The 10,914-nt window shown below is 38.4% G+C and overlaps 1 protein-coding gene across 4 annotated transcripts; it reads right to left on the bottom strand.

Moving 5' to 3' along the window:
- Window positions 1-722: 722 nt before the first annotated feature.
- Window positions 723-10,888, bottom strand: LOC117554302 (platelet-activating factor acetylhydrolase-like). 4 transcript variants are annotated; one of them, XM_034228682.1, is made up of 11 exons: window positions 10,542-10,888; window positions 9,669-9,796; window positions 8,737-8,887; window positions 8,094-8,187; window positions 7,922-7,990; window positions 5,399-5,570; window positions 4,243-4,356; window positions 3,763-3,854; window positions 2,955-3,125; window positions 1,590-1,738; window positions 723-1,510 (listed from the first exon to the last, which is right to left on the bottom strand). In XM_034228682.1, the coding sequence occupies exons 1-11, from the start codon at window positions 10,603-10,605 to the stop codon at window positions 1,410-1,412; spliced, it is 1,305 nt and encodes a 434-aa protein (XP_034084573.1). In that variant the 5' UTR covers window positions 10,606-10,888; the 3' UTR covers window positions 723-1,409. The 4 variants fall into 4 exon arrangements, with proteins under 4 accessions (XP_034084573.1, XP_034084575.1, XP_034084576.1 ...); XM_034228684.1 differs by having other exon boundaries at window positions 9,669-9,789; window positions 10,712-10,888; XM_034228685.1 differs by having other exon boundaries at window positions 9,669-9,789; window positions 10,542-10,887.
- Window positions 10,889-10,914: the final 26 nt, after the last annotated feature.

Below are 10,914 nucleotides of genomic sequence, written 5' to 3'. Positions count from 1 at the left end.
GGTGGGTTAGGACGAAATTGATGGGGTTTGTGAAAATGTCTCCTAACTGAAGAGATTTTCAATAAGCTGCAGGTTTCCAGCTCCAACACTAACACTGCTCTAACGATTCTCATTCAGCTTTACCCCGTTTCTCTCAGCAGTTACATTGTAAGATTAGGCTAGTCTAGGAAAAAAGGGCACCTAAACTTGTCCATGGATTATGTTTACTAATACGCATCTCCATTTGGACTTCAGAACATCACTTTGATTGGTCGTTTTGTCGTGCTGGGACAAATGAGAGCCGTTTCCCTGGGGTCTGGCACAACAATGTAAATGCATCAAAATTGTTTTTACACCTAGCTAGCCACACCTTCAATATACAGAAAAATGGTTCTCCCAGAAAGTATTTTCCATAAAAAAAAGAATAAAAAAAAGGCATTGTGTTAACAAAAAATGTAAAGAAAATAAATAACTTTTTTAACTTGGAAAATAATCTATAAGATTGAAATGGCAGCTTTGGGAATTTTTGTCTGGGTTTATATTTGTTAGAAATGACACTGCAGAATTTCTTTTTTACATGCATCAAAATTAATGTTGCTATTAATTGACTTTCAATTCCCCCCTGGCATTTAGTATACCACCAATTCGATTTTCATTTAATAACTAGGGCATGTAATAAAATATTTGGGTGTGAGGTAAAATAAAATGAGGCATAAAGGGTAAATGAATTGGCAAAAGCTGGATTTGTATACAAAGCAGATTTATTGGATTTGTGTTACATGACATTTAATGTATAAAAGTGAAAGGCTGAGACCCAGGAATTACAGTACTGCGAGTTCAGGCACATGGTATCTCAATGCAGCCTATTAGTGTTAAAGCTTTTAATGATCTCTATTTACATACTGTGTAGCTGCTCCTGTTGAATCAGGAAGGACACATTTAGTTTGATATCATGATAGGTTAATAATTTATCTAAAATCATACAAGTCTTCAATCTTGTTAACAATACCTATTGGTTGGCTACCTCATTGTAGACGTTTTTCCGTAATCACACTGCAATCAAAGAGTAGCTGGTCTCTTTTGGAAGGTCACATCCAAAGAGACATCATTTAAAATGACATCTCAATTTGTATACACTCTAAAATTATGGAAAGCCTATATCTACAGAAATGGCTGCTAATGGTGAAGATGTCACAGTGAAAAGAAGAAGTGTTCAGCAACATTCAGACCTCAGGGAACAAACGCTGGTACGCTGAGTGAGTGTTTTATCCATGGAGGAAAACAAACCCACTCTTGCTGATGAGGTAGAGAATATCCTTGCTATTGATTCCTTCTCCAAAATGTTGATTCTCTGTCCGTTTGGAAAGCTTAGTAGACCTGGCTTGAAATCGTTTTGGACTGATCAGCTGACTACCAAGGTTCAGGGGTGATCAGATGGCAGACTGAAGCACGGTAACGTTAGTTCCTTGAATGAGGTTTGGATCTTGCCCGTCGATCAGAGCGTCCCACTGATCGAAGTTCTTATGTAGACCTGCAAAATCCAGAGTTCGAAAAGGGGCTTTAACAATTGATACACCTGAGACACTAGATGGGGTTGTGCGTGTCCGTACCTAGATGGCGCTGCAGGAAGGCTAGTGTTGCTTGGTTACACAGGTCCATGGCGATCTGCGAGTCGATCTCTCCCTTCAGCTTCATCAGCTTACCGATCCAGTTCCCCGTCAGGAAGGTGAAGTCCGGGAAACTCTGGTGGACCGTGCCCCTGCAGAGGGACCACATCGGGTAAGGAAACCACACACTTTTACAAGGGCTGTTAATGCATTAAAAAAACATAACAGAACAGAGTTTGACCCCAATTTCCTCCATTAATACCAGCATGCTTACTTGTCTTTGGCGTCCTTTTTTAATGCTAAATTGTTTCTTAAACATACTTATTTTGTATTATCCTTATTTCCACCTACTTTACAATTTTTTTTGAGATTGCTCATGTTCGCACCACCGGATACCAAAGCAAATTCCTTGTATGTGTAAACGTACCTGGCAATAAACTTGATTCTGATGGATTTTTACCATGAATCGCAAAGAATTCATGGAAGCGGACTGGCACACGCTACATGTGATACACCGACTGGAGACCACTGGACATCAGTGTGAATCATCACTACCACGCTGTAACAGCACACCTGCACTTGTTCGCTTTAGTTGTGGTGAAAACGGAAGAAAGGCCTTTTGACAAACCATCCTCCAGTTTCTTGAAGATATACAGGAGTGGGACATAGTGGACAGATAGGGCTCGGCTCGCAGTATGATAGTGTCAGCAAGGTTACTACCGCAGCATCAGGACAACAGCCACCAGACTCAGAGACAGTTTAATTCCACAGGCAATAACACTATTAATCACCTGAACTCTGTAAAGTGCCTCCATAAACATTCATCTGTTGCATCTTGCCATATATTTATATATCATATTCCATTTACGTGTACAGTATAAAGACTTCTTGCACTATTTCAATTGTATTTGTATTTACTTGCACATCTTTCAACATTCTCTTGCACTATTTTATTTCTTTTCTGTTATTTATTTCACAATTGTATTGGTTTTATTTGTTTTATGTGCTATATTATTCATGTTACATTGTTGGAGGAGCCTGGGACTTCAGTTTTTCATTGTCATATCTACACTGTAGCTACTGTTCATATGACAATAAAGCCTTGAATCTTTAACATACGAGCATATGGCCCGTGTAGCACACATAATGTGCTTTGTCAATGCTTTAGCTAAGCGTTGGAAAAATTGTGGAACTTCCGGGCAAACGTTCAGAAATGATGTCATAAGGTAAAACATCCTCTCATGTCTCTAACCTGTTTGTCATGCATCTGTGTAGTACAACATCACACGTGTATTCGTTCTTTCTCCCCCAAAATGATTAATCTAACTGATATTTTTACAGATCACCCTGAGTTTCTGTTGGTTGTACCTGATGGTGATCATTTTCCTCTGAATGACGGCTGAATCCAGCTTCTTCATTCGGCTGATGTTTCCCGCCCACTGGAACTTCTCTGAGTTGATGAAGAAGATGGGCTGCTTCACCCGGGGAAAGATCTCATCGTCCAGAGGGAACATCCAGGCGTCCAGGGCTACGCCACACCTGACGGAGGAGAGATGAGAACGTAAGGTTACTGAAAATACTGAAAAATGATAATGTAAAGCAAGCAATAAGTATAGCAACAGTAAATGCACTGGCAGTTCGGAGATACGCTTCAATAACATGTCTTCTTTCAGATTAGTGTAAAGAAAACATCCATCACAGAAATGTTTCTATAACTTACTTTGTCTGTAGATTTCTCCTTAATTCATTTTCGATTTGCTCTAGATAATGCTCTGATTGCATATTAAGACATTACATTTCAGAAAACGTGTGATATGAGAAATACTTGTCTTAACTAATCAATGGCTGTTTCTCTGATTTATGGAGTTATACAAATTAGTTTATAAAATGTCTTCTGACTTTAAAATGTCAACAAAAGGAAACCTTAATAAATGTTGAACCTGGCCTATTTGTAATATTCAAATTTCTACCTGGAACTGTATGCATATCTGCACATATATAATAAGATTTGCATATTTTAACGTTCAGAAAACTTGAAATTAAGCAACTGGGGAAGTTTAATGGGGATATCTTGGTTAAGATGTTTACCCTAACAACCTGTTCGTTGTTACTGCCTCTCAGAAACATGGGTTATGATAATGTAGGAGACCTGGATGTTCATTGTAATTTCACATACTTGAATTTAACATCTTTGCAGAGAGCTTCGATGACTGTCGCTCCCCCGAAGGAATGCCCCACCGCTGCGATCCGACACAGATCCATGGAGTTCTGGGAGAGGGGACACCAGGAAGGAGGAGGGGAAACAGGTTAACTCTCAGCTGTTACCATGTGAACGCCAGGTTCTGACATCAGAGCACAGGTAAAAGGACATTGTGTATATTTCAATGGTTGTCAACAAAATTCCATCACAGAGATGAGAGCCTAGTGTTGAAATATTCAACTGTTGCATTTTAATGTATTAGTGGAAGAATACATGTCGAAATGCCCCCTATGCTGGAGGACATCCTGCTTGTTTGAAACCTGGACTAGGCACATATTTCCTTGTCTTATTCTAAATGCTATAATGTGTGCGTGTGCTGCTGCCTGTTGGATGATTTTCTGTTCAAAAGAAACTCACAATCTATGAAAACTAGGTCACATTTTCTCCGTAGGTTACCTCCAAAGTTGTCCAGTCAAATTTAGATTTTAAAACATTTTGCACTGGTATCCCTGAGTTGATTTCCATGAGTTTGTCCAGAGCCAGAATGCATTCATCTGCTCTCTGCTTCACCTGGGAATGACGCCAACAATTCACAAAGGTTAGAAGGGAAGAAACAAAGCCACAACGTCACAAAACCAAGCCTTTAAAATGCAGACTCTATTCATCTGAAGTTTTAATCTGTTTTAACAACAAACAAGTGACTAAAGAAGACTACTAAAAGTCATCTATCCAAACATCAGCCTCCTTTATCTTAGCGGTGTTGACATGAAGTCATGTGACTGTGATGTAGTTTGTTTATTGAGTGGTGCTGTGATGATGTATTTTTGTAGGTCAGACCCGGAAGTTAGCATTGCAAGGGGTCCCTCAACTAAAAGCAATGGGAACAAACGTTTATGATACTTGACACATTTTGTTCAGTAGGATCATCTCCACATTTTAACTCGGCTTTGTGATTTTTTTTAAGCATAAATCCAATCGGCAGAAGTAAAAAGCTAATGTAATGATATAAACGAACTACATCACGGTCACATGGCCGCGCATCACCACCGCTAAGCTAAAGGTGGACTTGTGGCGGTGTGATGTTTTTTAGCCACTTGTTAGCAACCACTATTTATATGACTTATTCGTGAGTGGAGTATTTACTGCGGTATTTTATGTTGTAGAACAAAACGTGCAGATCTCTTCAGCTTGTGTTAACCACGGACCTTATATCGGCCTTCTAACTACAAACGCGTTCTGTTTGCCACAGATCCTAATTTCTGCTATACTCCAAAACTGGATGGATAATCCCATTGGCTTTTGTCGAGGGAGCCCTTGTAATGCTAACTTTCAGGATGGAGCTATGAAAATGTGTCATCACTGCACTATTCTAAATCAAATGTAGCATTTACAAACAATAAAGATAGACAAAAGATCAGATTAAAGAAATAGTGGTTAGAGTTGTCTCCGTGTCATGCACTATACCAACCCACTTAATATAAAAGAGGAATAAAGTATTTTCTACCTTTCTAACAGAGTGTTGACTCATGATGATACATGTTTTTGCTGTCATTATTTTGAGCAACATTTCGCACTTTGACCCCCTCTCCCACACTACAGTATGATTTGTTACCTGTTTATTCCGGAGGGTGAACTCGTTCTCTCCGTGCTGCAGATTCCTGTAGTACATCCACTCTTCTATCAGGGTGTCCTGGGCCGAGGTGGAGGTGATGGACACGGTCTTGTCCGCCTTCTCCGACTCTGTCTTCTCACGTAAATAATACGTAGCCGAGGCCGACTCGTCTCTGTGTGATACAGAAATGCACAATGCTGCAAAATTAAACTCAAATGAGTATGAAGAAAAAGTTAAAAGAATGTTATGCCCTTATACGCCGAGTCAAAGTGAGTACAAAAAAAGTATAATAAAATGTTTTATTGACTTATGACATTGTTTATATTCTGGTTGCAGCCTCTGAAATGTGATAACTTGCTTTCTTTTGTGTCATATTTACAATGACTCATTACAACAATTGTAGGCAAAGAGAAAATATGGAGTAGGTGAATGGGTAACATTTAACTGTTATGCTTTTGGGGGTTTTCCCTTTCCTGGAATGTTTTTATTTGTTTGTTGTGCATGTAAATGGTCTTCAAAGGCTAAGATCCCAAAGTTCCCTCCAGAGGGAGTTTCTCTCACACTCACTCCCCCCCCTGCCTGAAACGCTTCCATTAGACTCCTTTGTTGACTTCCATAACATAGACATGCCTAGTGTACGTAACACTCATGCTTCTATTGGCTAACACATTGTACGTGATAGGCTAAGGGGTGGGACATTTCCTACACATCTCTAAGCAGTTGATTACTAACCAATCAGAGCAGACTGGGCTCTGGTTTCAGACAGAGGGTGAAAAGAGGTGCTGCAGCACAGGCAGTATGAGAACAACAAAGAGCTTTTGAACATAAAAGCCTGGAGACATGTCCCAGTAGAGGAACAAAAACAAATAGGAACCTGAAAATAAGTATAATATGGCCCCTTTAATGCATACTGTTTCAAGTAAATAAGAAACAGACACATAATCTGATTAATACATCTGATATGTGATCTTCGTATTCAAAATCTTTTACTAGTTCTCAATCTATTACAGACTCATGAGTGTAAAGCCTGAACTTCTCTTTTTTCAACCTGTTTATACTCCCGACGGTGAATTACTCATGAGGCTGGAAGAGAACCAACGTTCTTTGTGACTGTTCTGGTTTGTTTGTGGTAACAGACTCAACATACTAACGTGACATAAGCAGCGGTGGCTGGTCGGCTGACTGACCTCTGAGCATGAAACAAAGTCTGTCTGATGTCACAACACTGGCACATGTCTTTTTCTGTGGATTTAAATACCACTTCAACCCACAAGAGTGACTAACTGTGGCCATTATGTTCATCTCCATACGGTCCCCTTGTCTCTATACTGAAAAGAAATGTGATGAGCTGGTTCGTACTATTGTTGCACAGCCTGTCCCCTCCTACTGCTCACATCAACAGACCAACGCTAGCAGGGGAGACTGCTATGTTATTTGCATGGCTAAAACGTCCTCCAACAGGTTGCCACATGTTCTTTGTTCAGTAAACATGTCAGTTTGACAAGAGACAAGAAAGATCTATAGCTAAAACATTAGGGATGTTTGAACAAGAAGCGCTATGTGTATTTATTGAAAAAGAATCATATCCACGATCAAGTAAACAAAGGATTAACTGAGAATGCTTAAGAGACTTTTAATAGGTAATACTTTTTAAAAACTAGGCTTGTTTTTTTAAATTAATAAATATACTAGATGGCATGGCTGATTTCCTTTCATATCATTAATTGTAATGGTATGGTCAGTTACACAATATATATTGAGACTAAAGATGAATAGTCAAAGAAATTCATTTTTCTTTTTGAAAGGATTATCGATACATATAATTTAAAAGTAGCATAACAGAACAGGAAATTGGGGGGAAAAGTGCTTTATGGGGGAGTGTGACTATATAAAACACTTACTAGCACAAGTTGTCATATTTGTAGTTTAGTTTCTTAAAGGTGGGGTAGGTAAGTTTCAGAAACCGGCTCGAGTGCACGAACATTTGAAAGTACACAGCCGAAAAGAATCCGCCCCTTCCTTCAGACTTCCTTACAGAGCACCTCCTCCAACACACACGAACGCGCACATGACCAGCAGACTGGTGAAAGTGGCCGCCTGCTGCTGCAATGCACGCCCATTGACGGCACAAGATACATTTGTGCGTGCACGAGATGGAAGGCTGACAGACAGGACGGCAATCCAATCCGTTTAGCCGGGCCGGCTAAACGGATTGGTTGTACTTTTTACAGTATTATGGCTTCCACAGATGACATTTTTTTATGGATTTTTTGTCAAAGCACTTAAGATATTCATTGCTATCGGGATGTTAAGAGCATTCCATGGAATATAACAAGTGTATCTCGAGCCGGTTTCTCAAACTTACCTACCCCACCTTTAATGTATTTGAATTAGTCTAGTACTTAGTTGTTTCGTTTTTGTGTCATTTGAGTTTTTTCCGATTTTTTTTTAGGTCATATCTAGATGTCGTCATATTGTTGTTTGTTACGGGTATTTCAATTTAAAAAAAACTTTGAAAAATACCTGTGTTCCACAGACGCCACGATGAAGCCCTGAGAGGCCAATTCTGCACATATAGCTGAATACAAAGTCCTAGCAAGCGTAAACAAGAGAGATATTAATCACACCATTCGTAGCAGCTGATAAGTGAACATAATCAACAATGAGTTAATACTGAAGGAGTTCATGTGTATACCTAAAAGCTCCAAGGCCGTGGGAGAAGATAACTACTGGACATTTTTCATTGGATTTAAAGGGAGCGTCCAAGGAGGCTGGAATCTTGAAGGACCCTGAAAACAAACGACAAAACATGAGTTCTTAAAGCACAACACCACTGTTTCGATCAATTTGATCTAGTTTGCTAAAGGGTATGGAGACGCTTTATAACTGATAACCATTTCCAAAAGCATACTATGGTTTTGTAAACTTCCACTCCTTTTAAAAAACTGCTGGTTCCCAGTGAGAAAATGAACTTGCATAATTGAAACTCACCACAGTTGGTTAATTTATAATTTTAGTTGAATTCAAATTCAAAGAAAATATGAAAACTTAAAATGCGAAAAATCACTTTGATAAAAATACAAATGACTTCATGCAAGAAAGTTCTTTAGCGGACTTAGAATAGAAGATATACATAGAAATTATAAGATGTCTGCTTGGAAAAACATTCTAAAGTCTAAAACACCTTGAAACACTTTAGGGTTTAGGGGTAAAGTATGTTACTTGTGTATTACATAAACAAAAACATGTGAAGAGTCCTAGTCTGGTCCAGGAAAGACGAGTTAAGGCAGCATTAACTTATTTAAAACTTGCGCTTGTTATTATTTGAGTATAATCACCAAAGAGGTAGTTGAAAATCCTTTCACTGAGACTCCTGTTTATCTTCATAAAATCTGCCAGACCATTAAAATATTCCACACACGGAACCCAATCTGGTCTGTCAAGTTTTTCAGTCTCTTGACAAGGATAGTAAAGCCGGAAGAAGCTCCCCTGTAAGCGGAAAACAGATAAAGAAACAGTGTTATTAGCTGACACTTACTCTTTACATTTGCATGCAGAATAAAGCAAACAAATACTGTTTGTCTGGGTCACAAACATATTTCATAATATATTTTTGGTACAGGTTCTGTATCGTAATCATGTTGAACTTTGAAACTCTTTGTTGAACTGCTAGTGTGTGACTAATGCAGGTCATAATGGAATGCGTTACACAGGTTAATAGCAGCTACATTAGCTGTGATCCAACAGTAGAAAATATATCTAGGTGTACTGTCCATATCCAATAAATGTACTGTGGCTTTAAACAATGCTGTAATTCAGTGGTATTCTAGATTAATCATATTTATTTAAAATTGCTAAACATAATTGTTTTTATTTATTTCCAATGCATCCCTTTTCCTTTTTGGGAAGAAAATATGATATTTCTCCATCCAGATCAGAATCAGAATAATTGTATTTATCCCAGGGGGAAAATGTGTTTCATAAAGGTTGCTCCATTATTTCGAAAAAATAATAAAAATAAAAATGATTTATATAAACATCAGAACTAAAAATGTGCAATTTGTACTACAATATATAACAACAATAAAGATGTACAAATGGGTACATTACAAATACATTTGTGTATTAGAATAAATATAGATATTAATGCTACATTTTTGCTCTAGATGTACAGTGTATTAGAGTAACATTCCTAAGTGATATGAGTATTGTACAGTTGAATAATTTCAACATATGTAGCCATAAAGATGGTGTCTTTATCTGCTTTTACCTGAGCGGTGTGGTCCATCATGAAGTCAGTGCACCCCACAGCATTAGGGCCCTTGCCTTGAGGAATCCCAAGATGATTACTGCAGGTGTTCCCCATGGCGAACAAACCGAGTGTGTACCTCCTGTGGTCTGACAAAGATAGATAGACTTGTTTTATAGAAATACCCTGTCACACTCGACAGGAAGTAATGACTATATGACAGTGACGATTACCTGATCTTGACCTAACATGACTTGGCAAAAAAGAAAAACCACTCACGCATGATTCTGGTTTCAGGCAGTGCATTTTAAATAACAAAGAGTTATGGATAGTTTCAATTGTATACACTTATTAAACAGTATCAAAATGCTCACCATCTCTGCACATTACTAGTGATGTTTTAACGATGGATTAATAATGTGACATCAAAACAACTCTTAAATCAGACTTTGGTTACACATGGAGTAAATTCACAAGCTACCCTGCAGTTTACAAAGTATACTAGCTGCACCTTTACCAGCTTTGATAACACTTTAATGATCAATAATTATAATCAAAACGTATAATATATACTTTTCTGAAATGGGCCAATCAGCATAACGAGTACTTTAACTTTTGGTACATTGAGTATATTTTGATGCCAATACTTTGGTACTTTTGCTTGAGTGACATTTTGTGGGTAGGACTTTTACTTTTAGTATTCATACACTCTGGTATTTCTACTTTTACTTAAGTACAATATCAGATTACTTCTACTACCTGAGTTGATCCACCTTTTGTCATTGCATGCCGAAGTGTACATGTTGATGTAATAGCCATGCGTAAAATTACAGCTGTTTTCAACTAGCTATACAAGTTTATTTGACGGTAACAATGTGGCGTTTCAACCCCTACCTGTCCTTGCCCACTCGTATATCCTCTTGGCTAATAACTGTACAAGACCTCCATGAGAAAACATCGACCTCAGCAGCGTCTAAACCGATATAACCTCGGTATCTTCTGATAAGCTGCTAGCTAGCCACAAAAACACCAGTAGATCTATTTAATAAAAAAGAGAGACCTACCGGAAAAACAGAAAAAGCTGGGTGCCAAGTGTTACTACATTAGTTTCGCAACATTGTTACGTGACCAATTTAATTTCTATATACCGATAGGAGTCACTCGGGAGTCGTTAGTTTCGGTGGTTAGCTAGCAGCTACTAGCATGGGAGGGGGCTAAACCAGAGTAGTGAATGGAGTGTTTATTTAGCAGCCGCCCCACCTCTGGG

Source organism: Gymnodraco acuticeps, unplaced genomic scaffold (assembly GCF_902827175.1).
Source record: "Gymnodraco acuticeps unplaced genomic scaffold, fGymAcu1.1, whole genome shotgun sequence".
Classification (NCBI taxonomy): domain Eukaryota; kingdom Metazoa; phylum Chordata; class Actinopteri; order Perciformes; family Bathydraconidae; genus Gymnodraco; species Gymnodraco acuticeps.
Note: the sequence above shows the minus strand (reverse complement) of the source record. Positions and strands in the feature narration are given on the sequence as shown.